The sequence below is a fragment of the Nicotiana tabacum genome, chromosome 3, assembly GCF_000715075.1.
Source record: "Nicotiana tabacum cultivar K326 chromosome 3, ASM71507v2, whole genome shotgun sequence".
NCBI lineage: Eukaryota > Viridiplantae > Streptophyta > Magnoliopsida > Solanales > Solanaceae > Nicotiana > Nicotiana tabacum.
The window spans coordinates 159,394,716-159,418,665 of record NC_134082.1 but is presented as its reverse complement, the minus strand read 5'-3'; the positions used below and the strand labels follow the sequence as shown (position 1 = coordinate 159,418,665).

The following is a 23,950-nucleotide window of genomic DNA, read 5'->3' as shown; positions in this document are numbered from 1 at the left end:
GCAACAATCAAAGAAATGAAGGATTTCTTTCCATTTTCAAAAGACAAACTGTTGCTTAGCCAATTCATAAATCTGATATAGCCTGAAACAATTCAATGCTATCCATGGCAAAACTAAATAGAATCACTGTCACTACAGCTAAGATAATTACATATTCACAAAATTCATTTACAAATTACACTAGAGTTAAACTTTTTAATAGACAATAGTTATATAAATATCTATCATCCTCATGCTTACACCAGTCGTGGCTGAGTATCATGGTATGCGCCAATAAGACCTAAAGAATATGTTGTTAGAGAGTTGAAGTTTTATAAAACAAGCTAGCACAATGATGTTGAAAAGTTGGGGGTAGAGTGTATTTTCATGAAGACCCCACCAACATATGCGCCAATAAGACCACCAAATGCGTTTATGGCACTAGTGTGTCACATAAGTCATGGGTGATCATTGGTCTGATTGTTTAGAAAGTATTTACATAATCATATCACTTATAAGATAATTATAAGTAAATTTTTATGATAAACATTTAATTGATAACTTGGTAAAATAGTAATAGTAACATATTATCATAACTTAATTAAGCTACATTGATAGTGCAAAAAAGTCTTTGCACTATGTCACTATATCTAACTTTGAGTCCTCTATTAACTACTAACGTATAGCTCTAATTTGAACTCCTTTCCAGCCAATATTGAAATCCCTGAGATTTCCATAGTAACAAACTGTCCACTCGGTTCAATATTTTTCGTCATTCTTGTGTTCCCTTGCCGGTCTGATCCCATGCAACCAACAAGCTCATAGCCCTTCAATCCTCTCACATTTTTCAATCCTAATAATGTCATCTTTTCAAGGACCAATCCTTGATCCATCGCGTATCCTCCATTACCAACCTTTGATTTAACACAATCTTATTGCCGATGAAGTTGCTGTTAAACCTGACTAATGTCCACCTCCCTCCTTCTCTTCCCATCTGCATCTCATCATCATCCTCACCAAATAGTTCTCTAGTGTTGTTTCCGCTACTGCTAAGCACGACAAGGAGCTTGAATGCAGTCCTCTTAGCACGTTGTGTTGTTATTGCTTCCCCTTGCATGGCCAATATGTTCCATTCACGAATGTGTACATTTATATGATCCGGTGGTGCATCAAGTGTCATAAATTTTTCTTGATTAAAACTCACGAAACGAGACTAATTGAGGAGGTCAAACCAGTTTCCAACAAGGAAATATGCCTCAACTGAGGTTGCTTCTTGCTTAAGTACAGGTGAGATCATGACACCTTTACCAAGAAGGAACTGTGTGCTAATATCATATGTGTTGGTGTCTTGAGGGAAAGAGAAGAAAAGGGGCCGTGCAATGGGAGTCCCTTTTGTATGTGCCTCATACATCAGTATGTAAAAGTATGAAAGTAACTGATATCGGAGCCCAAGGACTTTCTTGGCTGCTTCAGCAACTAACTCCCAAATATAGATCTCCTGGCGGGTAGTGTCATTAGCAGAGTGGTCTCTTGCAAATGGATAAAATGCTCCAAGCTTCACAAAACTAATCTTTCTCAATCTACTTAGAATTCAAGGCAAAATTGGCGTAGAAGCAGTTCAACCAAATTACCAAAATATTTTTATACAATTCTCAAGATTTTACCATATTGTTAATCTCATTCCCCCCCCCCCCCCCCCCAAAAAAAAAAAAAAAAAAAGAAGAAAAAATAGACCTCTACAATTGGCCTAAAGTTCTAGCTTGCGAGAGAAGCAAAGTTTGTAGACAAAGTTCCAAACATGAATGTACATGAATCCAGCAGTGACAAAGCTCTTCAGTAGTGTTCCATGAAAAACCACATATATCTGCTCCAACCATTGGAATTCCGTATAGTCCAAAACTTAAGATAGTAGGAATGGAGTATGCCAAATCATTTCAGGTAGCAGCATTATCTCCGGTCCAATGTGACGTATATCTGCCAGAGCCAAGAAAAGTTGATCTTGCAAGAATGAATGATCGTTTACCAGTGGCATTAACCAAAGTGTTATAAGTAGCTCTGGATTCTAGTTATCCATTAAGGTTATGGACATCATACTCCATAGTATTTTCAAAATGTGTTGAAGTGGCTGGAACTATTCTATGATTGATAGGCAAGTGATCGCCAGAGTTGTTTATCTTATAGGGAGGGTCGTCAAAGGTTGCTGATGGTGTAGGAAGGGAAGTTATGAAATTAGATAGTTCATTCATGCAAGCCACAGACCATCAAAAGGTACTAGATTGTTGAAATTCTCAATTTCTTTTCTCCAAAATATTCCAGTAGCTGAATTTAGAAAATCAGGATAGTAAATGTTCCCTGGCCAAACAACCCCTTGATAGGGCATATTATCGTGTTTTATGAAGACATCTTCTTCCATGCCTCTCTTATAGGTGTTATATGTGTTGTTGATACTAATTCCTGCAGTAAGAAGAAAGAAGAACAAAATAACACGACTTCTTTCACAATGATAAGGAGTCATAATCTAACCTAATTTAGCTACATAAATAAGAGAATTTAGAGAGTAAGATGTCAATGGGAAATTGTTAGACTTGATGACGGTGAGAAGATACCTGGATCTACTATTAGAACGTACTTCTGATCATTCTGATGAAGCTTCTTGAGAAAAAAACTCACATGATCCATTGGGAAATTAATTGGATCGAGTGTGAAGTCCTTAAAACCATCCATGTAATCAATATCACTCCACATAACCTCCAGGGGGATCCCAGCCTTTGCATAACTATATCCACTACCAGTTCAACATCATCAATGTTATTGTAACCCCACCGATATTGGTGAAAACCTATATCCACAAACAATTACTTTGAAACACGTGAGAGTATTTGCAAGTGTATGAAGGTTGAAGCTGAGCATCTAACAGAAAGAGCTTGTAAGTAAGCAAATCTTTGTTAATGGATCACAAACTTCAACTTCAACCAGTATTGGACTGATAGGGATTGAGGAATTTTGCATTCCTAAATTTCTTCTTAATGACCTTTTCACATGAAAAGTTCAGCACAATGTTAAAAGCAAGGCCGTCTCTGAGAATGAGGCAATTTATAGTGAACAATTTCCCTTTAATTAATATAGTAATATTACTATCTCCCTCTTACAAGAAAATGATCCTCCGCTATCCACCCTAAGAACTTGTGACAGGTTACCTAGACTGAGTATTGAGTAATGCAACCTAAATAAGATAAGCTCATAGGTCATAGTTTGAGCTCTATTCAATGCCTTTCTCCGCCTGTATGTCTTAGGTTCCTCTCAAGGTAGGTTGTACTAACTAGGGTATGTTCACTCATTTAATACAGCTGGTTTAAAGTAAGACTTAGATATTCAAGAGTTTAACATTTATACACTCGGCATTGAAAAAATTTCATTTTAATAACTGTTTAACCAAACATCTGAGTCTTTGGCCAAAGCTTAAAAAGAAATTCGGGTTACTGATAATCAGGAGACGAAAATAAAATATTTTTGAGAATGATGGTAAAGCAGTAAATAATTTTGTATTTCAGTAAGATCTCAATAGTATTTTGTGTTCCTACAAATGTTGAGTCCTTCTTCTTTTATAGTTGATTCTAGGAGAAGATGTAATGTCTTTGTCTTAATGGGGCAATTATGGGCAATAAATGACATTAAAAGAAACGTTACACAATCATTTCTATTTAATTCAAATATTCTAACGTATTTGATATTTAATGATGTGTTTAGACTCTTTTACGTCATCAGATTCGTATCTTCAACTTCTTCCGATCTTCGGTCTTTAAATGACTTGAATAGGTACGAGACTCGTACCTATTTTAGTAACGGTCCACACCTATGTTGCTTTCTTTTCCCCCTATCTGTTGTCACTCGTGCCTCTTAACTGATCATCATGTTTTGACCATTTGACCAGTCCACGTGTCATGTCACGTCACCTTCAATGTAAATTCAGTTTTTTCCCAATACAGATAGTCCCCCCACTTTCCATTTATTTATCAATTAAATAATTGGGAAGTGGATCTTCATAAAAAGGGAATTTTTGTCGTAATTAATATTATGACAATAGTGACGTTTCAATTGTTCCTTCTATTTAATGCTTTACATACGTGTCACTTTCTGATTGGTTCTGCAATTCTACACCCTTTTTCGAGACTTCTTCATTCACACTATTCACGAAATGATAGTTGCCTTTATTATAGGCTTTCCATCATTGCACTCCTAAGTTTGACGGTTGTCATTATAAGCTTTTTTAACCCTCTTTCGTTTACCTTCTTCTTCATAGATCTTCAACAAGCAATTTCATACTTACTTGTATTTTCTCTCCCCTTTAGTACATCCTTCTTCAACAATGTCATCTCCAAACCCTAACCCTAGAAAAGTTCCAATTCTTGATCAGTTCCCCAATGCTCCCGTAAGACATAGGAGAGGCAGATGAAGTAGGCTTCGGAGCTTGGGCCTAGGGTCCGCTCGTGATGGTTTATCTGGTCCTGCTTCTTCTTCTTCTAGTATCGGGAGTTCTATTCCGAAGACCCCTTCTTCTAAAGGTAAAGAAATCCTTGATTCTTCTCAAGAACCTTTAGTCGATGAAATTGTTCTCAGTGATTTGTCTTTTGGGAGAGATAGAACGTCTCTTCAAAATCAAATTGTAAATTTAGAAAAAGCTGATACTTATCCTTCATTAGTGACCGAGCTTACAATTCCTACCATCATAAGGGATTGTAACTGGAGCAATAGTCTTCGGATGTCAATTCCTTCCCCAAATCAAAGAATTTCTTCCTTTAGAAGTGGTTACTCTTTTGTTTATACTTACCCCTTTACTTTGGGTTTTAATCCTCCGGTTGACCCAGTCATTATTGACTTTTGTCGTTTATTTAAAATCTGTTTGGCCCAAGTCGGTCCCCTAGTGTGGAGAGAAGTGGCTTGTATGAGATACTTATCTGCCAAAGCCAATGTCAACTTCAGCTTCTCTCACCTTATTCATTTATACCATCCCAATTTAATGCACCATGGGGTTTTTACCTTAACTGCAAGAAGCAAAAAGATTTTGGTAAGCCCTGAAGATGACAGAGATCGTGGATGGTATACCCGTTACGTTGTTGTACGTACGGTGGACTTGCTTGGTGAAACAAATATTCCCTTCCCTGAGAAGTGGAATTTTGCACGTAAGTTTCCTTTTATTTATCGCACCTATTTTTGAGAATTTCAATTCTTTTTCTAACTTCGTCTCTTTTTGTTTTTTTGTAGCAACCATGGGAGATGTGGAACTTATTCATGACTTTTGTGGTTGGGTAGATTCAATTTTGAAGATTGCTCCTAAGGATCAAAGAACTTCGAAATCAATTTCTTCTTTACATGGCTGGAAGGTGAAAACACATGGTATGTCCCTTTTTACACGTTTTTTTCTTTTTACATGTTAAGCACCTTTTTCTCAATGTTGATTATGTATCCTTCTTTTAATCAGGATTTGGTGTTAGAGGAATGGCAGCTGATGTAGCTATGGCCATTCGCATGTCTGCTAATGCTGCACTTGATTTGAACAAGGCTCGAGCTTCGCTTCCCAAAAGGAAAGCTATAGGAGCAAGTTCTGAGAATGAGGAAGAGGAAGATACCTCTTTAATTGTCAGGCCAAGAGTTAGGAGACGAGTCATTAATAGTGATGAAATTGAAAATACCCCTGCTCAAACCTCATCCACCGAGCCTGTTTTGATTCATTCTGACGAGGACAGCGTGCCAAGAGATACTAATGAATCAACTCGGCGTCTTTTTGATAGTGGTTTTGAGAGTGGCGAGCTCGGCCCTGTTTTTGATGAAGCTCATGTCTCCTCATTCTTTCCTATTTCCTCCATTCATTTGCCAACCGACAGTATTTCTTTACCAGCTTTGAGGACTTCCGTTCCTTTGCCGTTTTCAACTGCACCTGCTTCCGTTCCTGTGTTGGTATCTACATCTTCTCCTTTCATCCCTACTTTGACTCATATCACTCCTGCTGCTGTGTTTACCTTTTCTACTACTCCTCCTTCCATTGCTCATCCTCCCTTTGTTCAGCATACAGAGGCGGGTTCTAGCAGTGGAATCATGGCTATGAGAAGTGTTACTCTTGAAGTTCCTGCCAACCATAGCCTTTTGAGAAAGACTGGTAGAGCTGATGTTTGGCTCGAGCCTCTAATCGTAGATATTGAGAAGAAGAAGATGGAGAGCCACAGCTGCCTGACTCTAATGAATGACATAGTTCATTCTACTTTGAAGGTATTTTTCCTTTACCAACAAGTTTTTTGTTTTTAATCTACAAATCCTTATTTCTATGAGTTGTCTCTGTAGGCTAACCTCATTGGTACAGAATTGATGGGAAGAATTTCCCTTCTGGAAAGAAAACCCGTGAGTCTGAAAAATCTATCCATGAGGACGAGGAAATAGCCAGGGGAGCCCAGCTTAAAGCAGCTAATTGGAAAGAACTGTTTGAGAATGCTCAGGGGACCATAGAGGAGTTGCAAGAAAGTAGAAATCTCCTGGAGCAGCAAAAGCGTGGTTTGACTTCTGAACTAGCAACTGCCAAGGCTTCTTCAAGCTAATTTAAAAGAGATAAAGAGCTTTTGGAGAGCTCATTGTCAGAACAATTATCAAAGGCTAGTGAAGAAGTCAGGGAGCTTAAGGCACTTTTATCCAAGAAAGAAGAGTATGCAGGAGAATTAGTGCAAAGCTTGACTCAAGCTCAAGCTGACTTACAGACCTCCTCTGACGAGATTCGAGCTTTGAAGAGTTCTCATGCCTCCCTTGAAGCTTCCCTTGATTCCCATTTAGCTGAACACCAAATATTGAAGAACGATTTTGCTATGTGGGAAAGGGAGTATGGACTTCTGGAGGAGAACTTCAACATAGAGGTAAGTTGGGCTTTCCTGAAATTTCGTCGTGATGCTTTGATGGAAGCTGCTCAGGAAAGCTTTGATTTGCAATCTGAATTAGCCAAAGTCTTAGACACTATCGAGAAAAGTCAACAACCTGTTGATACTCCTTCTCCTGCACTTGACGCTTCTGGAACGGAAGAGCTTTTAAATGAAGAAGTGGCTACTGCGGCAATGGGAGTTGCAATTCCGGCTCCCGAGGGTGAAACTTCTATGTCACAGTCCATGGAAGCTGAAGCTCCCGTGACTCTTGCTTCCCTCGGTGATTTTAACATTCCAAGCCCAATTGAAATTGCTCCTATTACTGCTCCCTCAGAAGTTGTTACCGTGCTTGTGATAGCCCCTGAAATGAAATTGCAACTTCTGATGTTCCAACCCCTTCAGTGACTAGTTGAATGTATTTCAAACTTTACTGCTGTTTTTGTTTTTGTTTTTATTAATTGGTGGTGTTATCCCTTGGCAACTTTAAGGGATCTTTTGATGAAGTCCCCAGTTATCATAATGGGGCATTTGTAAAAAACAAATATTTTGCTGACTAAGTTTGTACTTAGTCTTTTATATTAAGAAGTTTTATTGGTACTTCTGTATATTTTATTCTTGCCTATTTATCTAGGACTTATAGAATAGCTTAGCATTTTTATCCTTTTAAAATGCTTTATGATTCTTCTCATGGATTATCAACATGAGGCTTATAAAAGAGGGTCCTTTTATTTTATCGACACTTAATGAAAAAGACGTCTCAACTTCATAATGGTGTTATAATACGATAAAAGAAATAGGAATACACATGTTTTGTATGAAACAACTTTGGCAAGTTTTTATTCATGAACTTTAACAAGTTTTTGACTATTACATGTATTAAAATACATCTACAACTTTCTCGTAACTGTTTTTCTTGTAACAGATTTGTACATAACATAAAATAAACAAGGTTTTTCTTCATAACCTATTTCAGTACATAGTCATGACCCTATCTTTATATATTAGGAAGGGTTTGAGAGGTGACTTCATTTATGAGTTTGAGAGATGACTCTGTTGAATGTTGAAGACTTCATAACTTTTTCTCAACACTTGTCTCTTTGTGGCCGACTTTTGTTCGATATTTGTATCTATTTTTCTACACATATCTGTGTATAATATGTAGTCCCCCAAGTGTTTGAGCGGTGAAGTATGAAGCCTCGAGCACTTGTTTATTTCTTTCAATTTGGTCCTTTTCCTGAAACAGAAAAATATACGGGACTCGGAGGTGCGATTATAGATGAAGACTACCTAACTCGTGTGTATTTCCATCAGATTAATTGTAACCCTGGGCTGGGAATTTTAGAATACTCTATTTTGCCTTGCAGGTTGTGACTCATCATTTGGCACGAGTTACGGTTTTTGCCTAGCATCTAAAATCGTTAGTAAAACATTAATAATTCAAAAGAAAAATTTTAACATGGCGATACGTGACCCTGGGTACTTTCTCAGAAGTAATATCTCTTTAAATGGACGGCATACCAATATGAGGGTAAAACTTTGTCGTCCATTGTCTCCAACTCGTATGCTCCTTTTCCCGCAATATCACGAACTTTGTATGGTCCTTCCCACGTTGGACTTAGCTTTCCTGAATTAGCAGCCTTTGCAGATTGGAACACCTTCTTAAGCACGAAGTCCCCAATTTTGAAAAATCTGAGGCGTGCTTTCCTATTGTAATATCGTTCAATTACTTGCTTTTGTGCTGCCATTCTTATCAATGCAGCTTCTCTTCTTCCTTCAAGCAAATCAAGGTTGACCCGCATTTCTTCATCATTAGATTCCTCTGTTGCCCAATCGTACCGTGTGCTTGGTTCACCTATTTCAACTGGAATTAAAGATTCCGCACTATAAACCATTGAAAATGGTGTTTCTCCGGTGCTTGTTTTTGTCGTTGTACGATAAGCCCATAATACTCCAGGTAACCCCTCAGGCCAATTACCTTTTGAATCCTGTAACCTCTTCTTCAAGTTGTTGATAATAACTTTGTTAGTGGATTCCGCTTGTCCATTACCAACTGGATGCTATGGCATAGACGTTATCCTTTTAATCTTCCAACTTCGAAGAAATTCTGTGATTTGAGCTCCTATGAATTGTGGTCTATTGTCACACACAATCTCCTTTGGTGCTCTAAAGCGGCATATTATATTTCATCATATAAAGTTTTTAACTTCCTTCTCTCGTACTTGTTTAAATGCTCCTGCTTTGACCCATTTAGTGAAATAATCTGTGAGTACAAGTAGAAACTTTACCTGACCTTTTGCTTGTGGAAGTGGACCTACGATATCCATTCCCCATTTCATAAAGGGCCATGGGGCTATAACAAGGTATAGTAACTCAGCTGGTATGTGCATATTATTATCGTATCTTTGACATTTATCACATTTGGACATGAAATTGTTTGCCTCTTCTTCCATCTTAGGCCAATAATATCCTGCGCGAATTAATGTGCTTACCAGTGACCTCCCCCCTGCGTGATTTTCACAATGTCCTTCGTTCACTTCTCACATCACATATTCTGTTTGAGAGGGTCCGAGACACCTTGCTAGTGGTCAACCGAACATCTTTCGATAAAGATTTCCTTGATATAAACAATATCGAGCAGCTTTTCTGCGAAGCGCGTGAGCCTTTCCTTTGTCATTAGGCACGGTACCGTGCTGTAAAAAGGCAACAAATTCATTTCTCCAATCCCATGTTAAATGATTAAAATTTACCTCGTTTTTATCAGGTTCGAGAACGGAATGAAATAATTGTATGACTAAAGCATTTGTATCGTTTGCTACGTCTGCTGCAGATGCAAGATTAGCCAAAGCATCTGCCTCTACATTCTCATCTCTTGGGATCTGCAGTAGTTTCCAAGTTTGGAATTGCTTTATTAACTCTCGTACCTTTGCGAGGTATTCTTGCATTCGCGTCTCCCTGGCAGTATAAGTCCCCAGCATTTGATTGATCACGAGTTGAGAATCACTCTTGATTATAATCTGTGTTATGCCGAGTTCTCGTGCCAATTCTAGACCTGCAATTACAGCCTCATACTCTGCTTCATTGTTAGTTATAGAGTGACATTTTATAGCCTGTCTAATAGTCTCACCCGTAGGTGGTACGAGGACTATCCCTAGGCCTTCCCCTTTTACATTAGATGAACCATCAGTGAATAAAACCCAAGTCCCCGGGTTTGCACCATTAAAAACTTGTAATTCTTTTTCTGCTTCTAAATGCATCCCTTGACTAAAATCAGCCACGAAATCAGCTAGTACTTGAGATTTTATAGCGGTCCTGGGTTGATAAATGATTTCGTATTCACTTAGTTCTATAGCCCATTTTGCTAATCTTCCTGAAAGTTCGTGTTTATGCAAAATATTTCGAAGCGGAAAAGCAGTAACTACAATAATGGGATGACATTGAAAATAAGGTCTTAATTTTCTAGATGCCATGATCAAAGCTAATGCTAACTTTTCTAGCTGTGGGTATCGTGTCTCAGCATCTAATAAGGACTTACTTATATAATAAATAGGAGATTGTTTACCTTGGTCCTCTCGGACTAAAACAGCACTTACCGCAACTTCAGATACAGCCAGATAGATGAGAAGTTTTTCCCCCACCTTTGGTTTTTCCAATAACGGTGGTTTTGACAATCTTCATTCCATTCAAAATGATCTTGTTTTTTGAGTGCAGAGAAAAACTTAAAACACTTTTCTGAGGATTTGGAAATAAATCTCCCCAAAGCTGCAATTCTTCCCGTTAATCTTTGGACTTCCTTTTTATTAGTAAGGATATCAGGAATTTCTTCTATTGCTTTGATCTGAGAAGGATTTACCTCAATACCACGGTTAGAAACAAGAAAACCCAAAAACTTACCTGATGCAACTCCAAATGCACATTTTTCTGGGTTGAGTTTCATATTAAATTTTCGCAAAATATCAAATGTAACAGATAGATGAGAAATATGATCATGAGACTGCTGGGTTTTGACGAGCATATCGTCTATATATACCTCCATTGTCTTCCCTAAATGTTCTTGGAACATTTTGGTGACCAATCTTTGATAGGTTGCCCCAACATTTTTGAGACCAAAGGGCATTACTTTATAACAGTAAGTCCCCCTGTCTGTGATGAAAGAAGTTTTTTCTTCATCACTAGGATCCATTTTAATTTGATTATATCCCGAATATGCATCTAAAAAGCTTAAAAGTTCATGACCTGTGGTTGCATCAATTAGTTGGTCTATATGTGGTAAAAGAAAAGAATCTTTTGGACAGGCTTTGTTTAGATCGGTATAATCCACACAAACGCGCCACTTACCATTTTCTTGGGTACGACCACCGTGTTAGCTAACCAATTAGGATACTTTACCTCGCGGATCGACCCAATTTTTCATAAAATTTGGACCTCATCCTGAATCACCTGGTTCTTGAAAGTACCTTGCTTTCTTTTCTTTTGCTTTATTGGTGTGAAAGAAGGGTCCTCATTGAGTTTGCGAGTCATCACATCCGGTGGTATCCCTGTCATATCAGCGTGGGACCAAGCAAAGCAATCTACGTTAGCTTTTAAAAATTCAATTATCATACCTCGCATGTCTGAGCTTAAATTGGCTCCGACATAAACCTTCCGTTTAGGCCATTACTCAAATAATATAACTACCTCGAGCTCTTCAATTGTTGTTTTGATGCTTTCATTTTCTTCAGGTTCCTGAATTGTATCAGGCCTCGAGTCCAAATCTGTCTTTTCTTGTTCAACTGAAGTTTGATCTTTTACACCTTCAACAGCTTCCTGTAATTGCTATTTTTCTTTATTTACGGTGCTCATTCCTGTTACAGCGTCGATACTTCTAGCTGTCTGCTGATCCCCATGAATTTGGCAAATTCCCCATGGTGATGGGAATTTAAAAAACTTGATGTAGAGTTGATGGGCAGCATCCATATCATGTATCCATGGTCTCCCCATGATCATATTGTAGGCCATTGCTTTATCAACTACCTGAAATTTAGTTTCTTTAACAACACCTGTAGCAAAAGTTGTTAGAATTACCTCTCCTTTTGTTACCACACTTGAATTGTCGAAGCCTGACAAGGTGTGCGTCTTGGGTATCATTTTATCTTCAGCTTGCATTTCACGTAATACCCTTAATAGTATAATATTTACTGAACTCCCTGGATCAATCAAAACTCATCTTACATTAGTATCATGTACAAGTAAAGATATTACCAGAGCATCATTATGTGGAGTTATCGCTCCTTTGGTATATGCATCATCGAACGAAATACTTTCATTTTCTAAAACCTGCCGCACCCATTTCCCGTGTGTAATTGTTACCTTAGAAACACTGTTGGAGGCTGTGTAGGTTATGCCGTGAATATCTTCTCCCCCACTTATCACATTCACTGTTCTCTTGGGTGAAGGAGGCTTTGGTGGCTCTTGCCTATTTTTCATATAGGCTTGTTTTCCTTTTTCACTAAATAACTCAGTGAGGTACCCTTGCTTCAATAGATGATCCACTTCACTCTGCAAGAATCTACATTCTGAAGTTTTGTGCCCGTGATCATTGTGGAATTCGCACCAATGATCTGGATTGCGTCTATTTGGATTTGACCGCATCTCTTTTGGCCACCGTACCTTATCTCCCATGCTTCTCAAAACAGCCACGAGCTCGGAGGTAGAGACATTAAAATTATATCCGCCGAATCATGCCTTTAAACTTCTGTCATCATCTCGTGACTCTTGTTTGTTCCGATCATTCCTGAATTTCGAAGAAGAACCAGAGTCCCTGTTCCTCGATTTTTGATCATATTGCTAGCTATCTTGTTTTGACTGTGGGTCTTTTCCTGCAGGTCCCATATATGGATCGTACCTGTTTTTACCTGATCTTTTTTCGGTTTCTGATCTTCTGGAACCACCCCTTTCTTCATGATGAAACTTAGGTACGGTATCTTCTTCAATTCGCAGCTTCGTACTATACCGGTTGTAAACATCATTCCACGTGGTTGCAGGAAATTCTCGAAGGCTTTCTTTGAGTCGTCCCGTGGCTTCAGAACTTTTGTCATTTAAATTACTCGCAAAGGCTATTGTATCCCAGTTGTCAGGCACACGGGGTAGAGTCATTCTTTCACACTAGAATCTATAAACAAAATCTCTAAGCAACTCTGAATCCCCTTGTTTGATTTTGAAAATATCTTCCATTCTTTTCTCAACCTTTTGTGCTCCCGAATGTGCTTTAATAAAAGAATCTGCAAGCTCAGCAAAAGAATTTATAGAATTTTCAGTTAAAAGAGAATACCAAGTTAATGCACCCTGTAAGCACTGATTTTTGCCCTATGAAAGAATTACTCCCAAAAAAAATTTAAAATAAAATGATTTTCCTTGGTGTGCAATTTTGAGAATTTTTGTGACATTTTTGGATAATTATTTGTATTTGTCTGTGCATGTTTATTTGTTAAATTAATAAAAAAAATACAAAAATATGTCGCATTTTTCATGTAGGATTTAATTATACAATTGTTAGTAGTTAAGTTTGTTTTACAAAAATTGAAAATTACAAAAATAGGCATTTTTGCATTTTTAACATTTAATGTCCAAATGTACAATTTTATGCTTAATTATTACTTAATTGTGCGTTAATTGTTATTGGGAGTTAATTTGCGCTTTTATAACTTAATTTAAGGATTTTTAGAATTTAGTTTTAGAAAAAATAAAAGAAGAAAAGAGAGCAAAAATATAAAGAAAATAGGAATTGGGCTCTTCTTCAAATTCAAACCACAGCCCAAAAAAATACCCAACCTTCCCCATGACCCGGTCCACTTCAAACCGGGTCGACCCAGTCCGCCCCATAACACAAATACCCAACACCCCATCTCCCTATCTTACATTTCACAAAAACAAAACAAGAAAAAACCCTAAAAAAACTCATCCGCCCCCCTCTCTCTTTCCCTCTTCTTCTCCAAGCTTCCAAGCCCATCCATGGCTGCTCACTCCAAACAGCCCCTCCCTCGTCCTCCATTAAAGAGCAAATGAACCCCATTACTGTGCATCTTCTTCTTCGACTAGCTGCTGCCCCAAGCTTCGTCTTCATCGATGAATAACATCCGCCATTGACGAGCTCGTCAAGCTCCCATGGCTGCTACGCTTTTGTTGCTTCTGCTACATCCAAACAGACCCAGCTGCTTCTGCCTTCATCTTCCTCGTCGTCAAGCTCAATCTCGAGCTCCCATGGCAGCCATGGCTACTCCTTCATCTTCTTCATTGGCCTCGACAGTATCCCCTCCTCACCATATCGGACGACCACCTGAAACAGTCGCTTCTGTTGCGTCGCTGCGTCTTCTGCTACGTCCAAGCAGCTCCGCCAACAACCATCCCAGCTCGTCGCTGCTACCTCCTACTTCCTCGACGAACAACGACCAGCCACAAACGACCACTGCCACAGCTTCGTCCGCCATGAACGACTGCCCTCCACCACCATCTCTTTCGAACCCATGAACAGCCCAAACGTCTCACCTTCCATGTTGCCTCGTCGAGCATTTGGTTCAACGACGAGACTCAACCATCTCGTTTGTTTGAGCTTTGGTCGGGGTTTGTTGAAACAGTTCATACACAGCACGTCGAGGTTGCCATTCGAACCCAGGTTCTTTGTTTATATTGGAGGAAATTTGTGTTCATGTATTTTTAAGTTTGTTGCTTTTGAATTTTTCAAGTGTGTTCATAATGTCGAGTGTTTATTTTAGTTTGAATCATTCATCTTTGTTATGATGTTGTTAGATTTAATTTGAAGTTCAAACTGTTTATTAAAGTCTAGTGATGTGAATCTATTTGCTTGTTATGATCAGTTGTTATTTTTGCTAAATCTAAAAGTAGGAGTGTTGTTAAAAAATTGTTCAGTCAAAATAATTCTTGTTTTTGTTGTTCATCATATGATTTCAGTTTGCATTTCGTTTCCGTTAATTATGATTCATGTTGTTCCAGTTTATTTTTGTTGTTAATATTGTTGTTTCCTTGCTCATCCATTTTTTGTCTAAGTTAACCAGGATTGGTTCCCAATATGGTTAATTTATTCCCATTAATTTGAAGCTGTATGATTCATCTGTGTTCATGTGATTTGTTGTTTGAATTTGTTTAGAAATTGGTTATATTTGTTGTATTTTGGTTGGGGTAGTTTGGTAAATTGCAGTACGTTCAGGGGTAAATTGGTAATTTCAGTAAGGTCGGAGGGGTATTTTCGGAATTGAACATTTGATATAATTGTTTAATATAATGGGGGACAAGACATAAATTAGTGGGGGAATAATGTAATTCTTTATGTTAAGCATGGGGGACAAGATGTGATGGGGTGGGGTTGATATAATTGTTTAATATAATGGGGGACAAGACATAATGTAGTGGAGTGGGAATAATGTAATTATTTATGTTAAGCATGGGGGACAAGGGTTTAAAATAAGGAAAACATTAATTAGTGGGGACAAAGCATGCAATTGGGGGAATATTTCGGGTTGGGGATTCAAGACAAGAGTCTTGTTATATATAGAGTCATTTGACACATTTTAAAGACAGCTTTAAGACTTGAGAGAAAAAAAAACTTGAAACTTGAACTTAGAGAACTTAGACTTGAACTTGAAAGATTTTTGAGGACTAATTTGGAGAGAGGAATACATTCTGAAAATCTGAAAAGAGTGTGGTAGAATTGAAAAAGAGAAAACAAAAAATAAAGTGAGAAACGAGTTTAGTTTCGGGTTTAATACACGCGTGATTTGTTGCTGTTTAGTTTGTTTATATACTTTTGGGTTTGTTCCATCGAGCTTGCTTGAATTTCTTCAAAGTTTTCTGGGTCTTGAATCTGGTTCGGATTGCTGCTGTGGGGTTGCTGTTGCATTGCTGTGTTATTACTGTTGCTGACTCCTACTTCTCTTCTTCTTGTATTGCCATTTTCAGGCACACATTTGTACACTCTTGGCTTGAGGCGAAAAATGAAATATTGACCAGGCTTTGTTCCTATTGAATTCCTCCTATTTAGACTTGGGTTTGAATGGAATTTTTTTCTTTGTATAAAAATGTAGTTAATTGATTAATGAGTAATGGGGTTGCATATGTATAATAACTCTTTCATCTAATAATGTTAGTTTAAATTAATCAAAGAATAGTTAATTTGTTTTGATATTATTGTGTGTCAATCTCATGTTCTAGTGTTATTAAATAATAGAATATAGAACGAAAGCAATCTCTCTTTGTACAAACTCGATTGCAATGTGCCATTTGCATTAGCCATAAACTAATAACTAATAAGCTACGTCTTTTTCAGCATGTAATTAATTGAGAGTTTCTTTTATTTTAGAGACGAACTTAATAGAAAAAATGTAGTCACTGTAGGTTTATCCTTTTAAATAAAAATGAGACGAGCCTCGCCAAATAAAACGCACAGATTACTGGGCCCTCACAAAAATGTACGTGTTAATTACTTAGAACTCGGGATAGGCCGCTTAGCGAACTCCACGGACTTACCCAAAATAATAATGCGTTATACTCTTTAGATGCGATTTAATTAAATTACATTCTTAAACTCGGGTGCACATTTATGTGACCCAAATCCAAATCTCAGCGGAGTCGAAATGTGTCTCTAATCACGGGTATATCGACTGTGACGTGGTTCGAGATGCGTGTCCATGACGTTGCAAATTCCTTTAAAAAATAATAAGAAGAATGAGATGAGCCTCGCCGAATAAAAATACAAAATTACGGGGCCCTCAGTAAATATTTGCTTTAAAATTGCTTAGATTCCGGGATGGGCCGTTTAGCAAATTTCACGGCCCTACCCAAAATAATGATACGCTAGTCGCTTTAGGCGCATATTTAATAATGTTAGCTTCTTAAACTCGGGTGCACATTTATGTGACCCAAATCCAAATCTCAACAGAGTTGAAATATGCCAACAACCATGGGTGCATTGATGTGACGTGGTTCGAGATGTGTTTTCTACGATGTTGCAATTCTTGATAAAAATAATAATAATTACAAAAGCGGTTAAAAGTTAAAATTCGCACATAGGTTCAATATGTATTAAATCAGATAATCAAGCCGAATATGACAGTTGAGCGACCGTGCTAGAACCACGGAACTCGGGAATGCCTAACACCTTCTCCCGGGTTAACAGAATTCCTTATCCGGATTTTTGGTTCGCAGACTGTAATATGGAGTCATTCTTTTCCTCGATTCGGGATTAAATTGGTGACTTGGGACACCCTAAATCTCCCCAGTAGCAACTCTGAAATAAATAAATAAATAAATCCTGTTTCGATTGTCCTTTAATTGGAAAAACTCCTTCACCCCTCACGGGGCGGAAAAAGGAGGTGTGACACACCCTTGGTCAGTGTTTCTCCAAATTTCTTGACCAGTACTGATTCAATTTCTTGTTTGGTTAAGTCGTTGTCTTTCACACCTGTTGTAAATACAGTCACGTGGTCACGTGGGTCTGTAATACCATCATATTTCGGGATGTCAGTCATTTTGAACTTTTTCGGAATTGGAAGGGGAGAAGCAGTTGGCTTCCAAGGTTGTTGTGAGTATTTGTCCATGTCTACTCCTTTTATTACAGGTGGAACTCCAGGGATTTGCTCAATATGCTCATTTTGTTCCTTAATCTGTTTCTGCAAGGTTAGTACTAAATTTTGCAAATAGGAATTATTTGAATTACCTGGTCCCTCTTCCTGTGGTTCACTGGTGGTTCCTCCATTTCTAAAATTAACAAGACCAGAACGGGGATTCTCCAATGTATTATTATTAGGAGTTGGTGTGGGTAGTGCAGCAGGCAATCGGCTAACTAGAGCCTGAAGAGCTTTGCCGACCTGTGCATCAATTAGCTTTTGTAAAGCTTCATTTGTACCTCCTTCAAAGTGTTCAGATTGTTCTTGTTTATCAACACGGGATTCAGTAACAGGAGTGCCTTCACGAGATTGGCTTGGTGAATCTGGAGGGGAGGGAACCACGTCACCTTGATTTTGATGGATTTGATTTTCATGGTTTCCCAATGTATTATTACTGTTATTGTCGGTGTTGTTATTTGACATGGTGATAACAATGGACAAGATATAGCTTAAAAGAAAAGATTATCAGATTTCCGGTAACGGAACCAATTTGTTTAACCAAAAATCTGAGTCTTTGGTCAAGGCTTAAAAAGAAATTCAGGTTACTGATAATCAGGAGACGAAAATAAAATGTTTTTGAGAATGATGGTAAAACAGTAAATAATTTTGTATTTCAGTAAGATCTCAATAGTATTTCATGTCCCTACAGATGTTGAGTCCTTCTCCTTTTATAGTTGATTCTAGGAGAAGATGTAATGCTTTTGTCTTAATGAGACAATTATGAGCAATAAATGACATTAAAAGAAACGTTACACAATCATTTCTATTTAATGTTGTATTTAGACTCTTTTACGTCATCCGATTCGTATCTTCAACTTCTTCCGATCTTCCGTCTTTAAATGACTTGAATAGGTACGAGACTCGTACCTATTTTAGTAACGGTCCACACCTATGTTGCTTTCTTTTTCCCCTATCTGTTGTCACTTGTGCCTCTTAACTGATCATCATATTTTGACCATTTAACCAGTCCACGTGTCATGCCACGTCACCTTCAATGTAAATTCAGTTTTTTCCTAACACAATAACCAAGAAATCTTCGAGGGCTAATGATGCACGGTTCGAAGCTCAGTATATAATGGGCATCCCCTCTACCTTAGCTTTCTCCACTTAAATATTAGGTTTTTATCGAACCTATGACGTGCACTGCACTCAAATTGATAATCTTTAATCTAATATTGTTTAAAAGCTAATTACCATAAGTGGTTACAGTGTAGGTGGTTGTTAATCCAGAAAATATGGTCAGTAACATATTACAACGGGTTTGAACTACATTGTCAGTGTATATAATTAAATTAGAGCAAAAAACGAAAGTGTTGAAGGAAAAAGAAAAAAGAAAAGAAGGAAAACCCCACGACTAACTCCGGCGACCGTTTCATTCGATGGAGCCGACGATCGGACGTCCATGTAAAAAGGATGTGACCCATAGAGATTAAGGTCCACGTTGGAGCCTCCAATGTCAGCATTCCACAGAGTCAGCGTCTGGTTGTGTGTGAGCTTAAACGAACTTTTTTATGTGCTCTCCGAGGCCGTAAAGGTTGGCTCTGATGGGTGGTAACGAGGAGGAGATTTGTATGTACTGGTCTTTGAATATGAGGAATGTACTGTCGGGGTGTTGGTGCTCCGGCGATGTGTCAAAGAGAGTATCGCCCGTGGATCGCCGGCGGACGGTGAATCCGAAAGGGGTGATGTTGCGGAGGGTGAATTCTAGGTCTGAGTTTTGGTTTGAGAAGGTGGTTGAGGAGTGGTATTCTGACGAGAAATGAGTGGTTGACGGTGGATACTGTTTAACCAAAAATCTGAGTCTTTGGTCAAAGCAAAAAAGAAATTCGGGTTACTGATAATCAGGAGACGAAAATAAAATACTTTTGAGAATGATGGTAAAGCAGCAAATAGTTTTGTATTTCAATAAGTTCCCAATAGTATTCTGTGTCCTTACAAATGATGATACTTCTTCCTTTTATAGGTAATTCTAGGTAAAGGAATGAAGCCTCAGCTTTAATGATATAATTATGAGTAATAAATGATATTAAATAAGCCGTTATACAATCATTCCTATTAAATACCAATTTTCTAACGTATCAGGTATTTAATAATGAATTTGGACTCCTTTCTGTCATCAGATCTTTGTCTTTAATGCCTTCTAATCCGTTGGCTTTAAATGACTTGAATTGCTACGAGACTCGTATCTGCACTTCGTCTCGAGCCTATTTAAATTCCTCTTTCCGTGGCTGTCTCCATCCGTTCCTCTTAGTCAATTGTTGCGCTTTGACCATTTAACCAAACCATGTGTCATGTCACGTCATCTTTAATATAAACTCAGTTTTTTCCCAATACAGATAGTCCCCCTACTTTCCATTTATTTATCAATTAAATAATTGGGAAGTGGATCTTCATAAAAAAAGGAATTTTCGCCACAATTATTGCTTATGACAGTATTAACGCCTCAGTCGTCTTTTCCATTTAATGTTCTGCCCATGTGTCATTTTCTGATTGATTCTGCTATTTACACCCTTTTTCAAGACTTCTTCATTTTCACTATTCACGAAGTGATAGTTGCCTTTATTATAAGCTTTCCATCATTACACTTCTAAGTTTGATGGTTCCCATTATATACATAACTTTTTCTTCCTTTGTTTACTTCACAAATCTTCAGCAAACATTTTCTTCTTTATTTCTAATTTATTTCGACTTATCCTTCCTAACAATGTCATCTTTAAACCCTAACCGTAAAAAAGTTCCGATTCTAGACCAATTCCCCAACGCCCCTGTTAGACACAGAAGAGGCGGAGGAGGTAGGCTTCGAACAAGGTTAGAATCTACTCGAGGCGGCTCCTCTGGTTCTTCTTCAAAGAGTTCTATCCCAAAGGCCCCCTCTTCTAGAAAGAAATTCTTGATTCTTCTCAAGAACCCTTAGTTGATGAGATAGTTCCCAGCGATTTGTCTTTTGAAAGTGACAAAACGTCTCTTCAAAAGCAAATTGCAAATTTGGAAAAAGCCTATACTTATCCTACAATAGTAACCGAGCTTACAATCCCTACCATAAGAAGAGATTGTAACTGGAAGGATAGTCTTCGAATGTTAATTCCTTCCCCAAATCAGAGAATTTCCTCCTTTAGAATAGGTATTCTTTTGTTTATACTTACCCCTTCACTTAAGGTTTTAATCCTCCGATTGACCCAGTTATTCTTGATTTTTGCCGTTTCTTTACAATTTGTTTGGCCCAAATCGGTCCCCTAGTGTGGAGAACAGTGGCTTGTTTGAGATACTTATCTTCCAAAGCCAATGTCAATTTCACCTTCTCTCACCTCATTCATTTATACCACCCTAACTTAATACGCCATGGGGTTTTTACCTTAACAGCAAGGAGCAAAAAAGTTCTGGTAAATCCTGAAGATGACAAAGATCGTGGATGGTATATCCATTACGTTGTTGTTCGTACGGTGGACTTGATTGGCGAAACAAATACTCCCTTCCCTGAGAAGTGGAATTTTGCACGTAGGTTTCCTTTTACTTACCGTACCTACTCTTGAGAATTTCAAAAGAAATTTGTTTTTAACCTCGTCTCTTCTTGGTTTTTTATAGCAGCCATGGGAGATGTGGAACCTATTCCCAACTTCCGTTGTTGGGTAAACTCAATTTTGAAGATTGCTTCTAGGGAGCAAAGAACTTGGAAATCGATTTCTTCCTTACATGGCTGGAAGGTGAAAACACATGGTATGCCCCTTTTATATGTTTTTTTTTACATGTTAAGCATTTTTTCCTCAATTTTGATCATGTATATCCTTCCTTTAATCAGGATTTGGCGTTAGAGGAATGACGGCTGAAGTAGATATGGCCATTCACATGTCTACTAATGCTGCTCTTGATTTGGATAAGGCTCGAGCCTTGCTGCCAAAAAGGAAAGCTATAAAAGAAAGTTTTGAGGAAGAGGAGGGTATCTCCCTAATTACCAGGCCAAGGGTCAGGAGGCGAATAATCATTGATGATGAAATTGAAGACACTCCTGCTCGAACCTCAACCACCGAGCCTGTTTTGATTCATTCTGACGCGGACACCAAACCAAGAGATAGTAATGAGTCAATTCAACATCTTTTTTATAGTGGTTTCAAGAGTGGCGAGCTCGGCCCTGTTTTTGATGAAGCTCCTCTTTCCTCATTCGTTCCTATTTCCTCCATTCCACTGCCAACCGTAAGTATTTCTTTACCAGTTTTGATGACTTCCGTTCTTTTGCCAGTTTCTACCGCTCCTATGTCCGTTCCCTTGGCAGTTTCTACTGCACTTTCTTCCGTTCTTGCGTTGGTTTCTACATCTTCTCCTTCCATTCCTATTTCTACATCTTCTCCTTCCATTCCTTCCATTGCTCCTCTTCCCTCTGTTCATCATACAGAGACGGGTTCTAGCAGTGGAAGTATGACTATGAGAAGTGTTACTCTTGAAGTTCCTGCCAACCATAGCTTCTTGAGAAAGACTGGTAGAGCCAATGTTTGGCTCGAGCCCCTAATTGGAGATATTGAGAAGAAGAAGATGGAGAGCCATAGTTGCTTGACTCTGATGAATGACATAGTTCATTCTACTTTAAAGGTATTTTTCCTCTTCTTACCAACAAGTTTTTTTTATTATCTTCAATCCCTTATTTCTATGAGTTGTCTCTGTAGGCTAACCTCATTGGTACAGAATTAATGGGAAGAATTTCCCTTCTGGAAAGAAAAGCCCGTGAGTTTGAAAAAACTGTCCATGAGGCCGAAGAAATAGCCAGGGGAGCCCAGCTTGAAGCAGCCAATTGGAAAGAACAGTTTGAGAATTCTCAAGGGACCATAGAGGAGTTGCAAGAAAATAAAAACCTCCTGGAGCAGCAAAACCGTGGTTTGACTTCTGAACTGGCAACTGCCAAGGCTTCTTCAAGCCAATTTAAAAGAGACAAAGAGCTTTTGGAATGCTCTTTGTCAGAACAATTATCAAAGGCTAGTGAAGAAGTTAGGGAGCTTAAGGCACTTTTGGCGAAGAAAGAAGAGTATGCAGGAGAGTTAGTGCAAAGCTTGACTCAAGCTCAAGCTGACTTACAGACCTCCTCTGACGAGATTCATGCTTTGAAGAGTTCTCATGCCTCTCTTGAAGCTTCCCTTGATTCCCATTTAGCTGAGCACCAAGTCTTGAAAAACGATCTTGCTATGTGGGAAAAGGAATATGGACTTCTGGAGGAGAACTTCAACATAGAGGTGAGTTGGGCTTTCTTAAAATCTTGTCGTGATGCTTTGATGGAAGCTGCTCAGGAAGGCTTTGACTTGCAGTCTGAACTGGCCAAAGTCGTAGATACTATCGAGAAAAGTCAACAATCTACTGATACTCATTCTCCTGTACTTGAAGCTCCTGGAACGGAAGAGCTTTTAAATGAAGAAGTGGCTACTGCAGCAATTGGGGTTGCAATTCCTGCTCCCGAGGGTGAAACTCCTGATGTTCCAAACCCTTCAGTGACTAGCTGAAAATGAAATTGTTGTTTTTGTTTTTATTACTTGGTGGTGTTATCCCTTGGCAACTTTAAGGGATCTTCTGACGAAGTCCCCAGTTATCATAATAGGGCATTTGTAAAAAACAAATATTTTGCTAACTAAGTTTGTACTTAGTCTTTTATATTAAGAAGTTTTATCGGTACTTCTGTATATTTTATTCTTGCCTATTTATCTAGGACTTATAGAATATCTTAGCATTTTTATTTTTTTAAAATGCTTTATGATTCTTCTCATGGATTATAAACATGAGTCTTATAAAAGAGGGCCCTTTTATTTTATCGATACTTAATGAAGAAGACGTCTCAACTTCATAATGATGTTATAATACGATGAAAGAAATAGGAATACACATGTTTTGTATGTAACAACTTTGGCAAGTTCTTATTAATAAACTTTAACAAGTGTTTAACTATTACATGTATTACAGTACATCTACAAATTTCTCGTAACTGTTTTTTGTGTAACAGATTTGTACATAACATAGAATAAACAAGGTTTTTCTTCATAACCTGTTTTAGTACATAGTCATGACCCTATCTTTATATATTAAGAAGGGTTTGAGAGGTGACTTTGTTTATGAGTTTTGAGAGATGACTCTGTTATTCTCATGAATGCTGAAGACTTCGTAACTTTTACTCAACACTTGTCTCTTTGTGGCCGACTTTTGTTCGATATTCGTATCTGTTTCTCTATACATATCTGTGTACAATATGTAGTCCCCCAAGTGTTTGAGCGGTGAAGTATGAAGCCTTGAGCACTTGTTTATTTCTTTTACTTTGGCCCTTTTCCTGAAACAGAAAGATATACGGGACCCGGAGGTGCAATTATAGATGAAGACTGCCTAACTTGTGTGTATTTCCATCAGATTAATTGTAACCCTGGGCTAGGAATTTAAGAATACTCCATTTTG

At 38.1% G+C, this 23,950-nt stretch overlaps 1 protein-coding gene across 1 annotated transcript; it reads right to left on the bottom strand.

Moving 5' to 3' along the window:
• Positions 1-1,192: 1,192 nt before the first annotated feature.
• LOC107772024 (alpha-glucosidase-like) lies at positions 1,193-2,703 on the bottom strand. The gene is made up of 4 exons (XM_075246877.1): positions 2,586-2,703; positions 2,252-2,433; positions 1,788-1,843; positions 1,193-1,559 (listed from the first exon to the last, which is right to left on the bottom strand). The coding sequence occupies exons 1-4, from the start codon at positions 2,701-2,703 to the stop codon at positions 1,193-1,195; spliced, it is 723 nt and encodes a 240-aa protein (XP_075102978.1).
• Positions 2,704-23,950: the final 21,247 nt, after the last annotated feature.

Bases quoted from the DNA above. Each gene is read 5' to 3' on its own strand.
- LOC107772024 (XM_075246877.1), bottom strand. From the start codon at position 2,703: ATGGATGGTTTTAAGGACTTCACACTCGATCCAATTAATTTCCCAATG. The intron at 2,434-2,585 runs GTATCTTCTCAC...TTCTTACTGCAG, and splicing joins CGTTCTAATAGTAGATCCAG to GAATTAGTATCAACAACACA. The intron at 1,844-2,251 runs GTACCTTTTGAT...TGGTTGGAGCAG, and splicing joins TTGAGAATTTCAACAATCTA to ATATATGTGGTTTTTCATGG.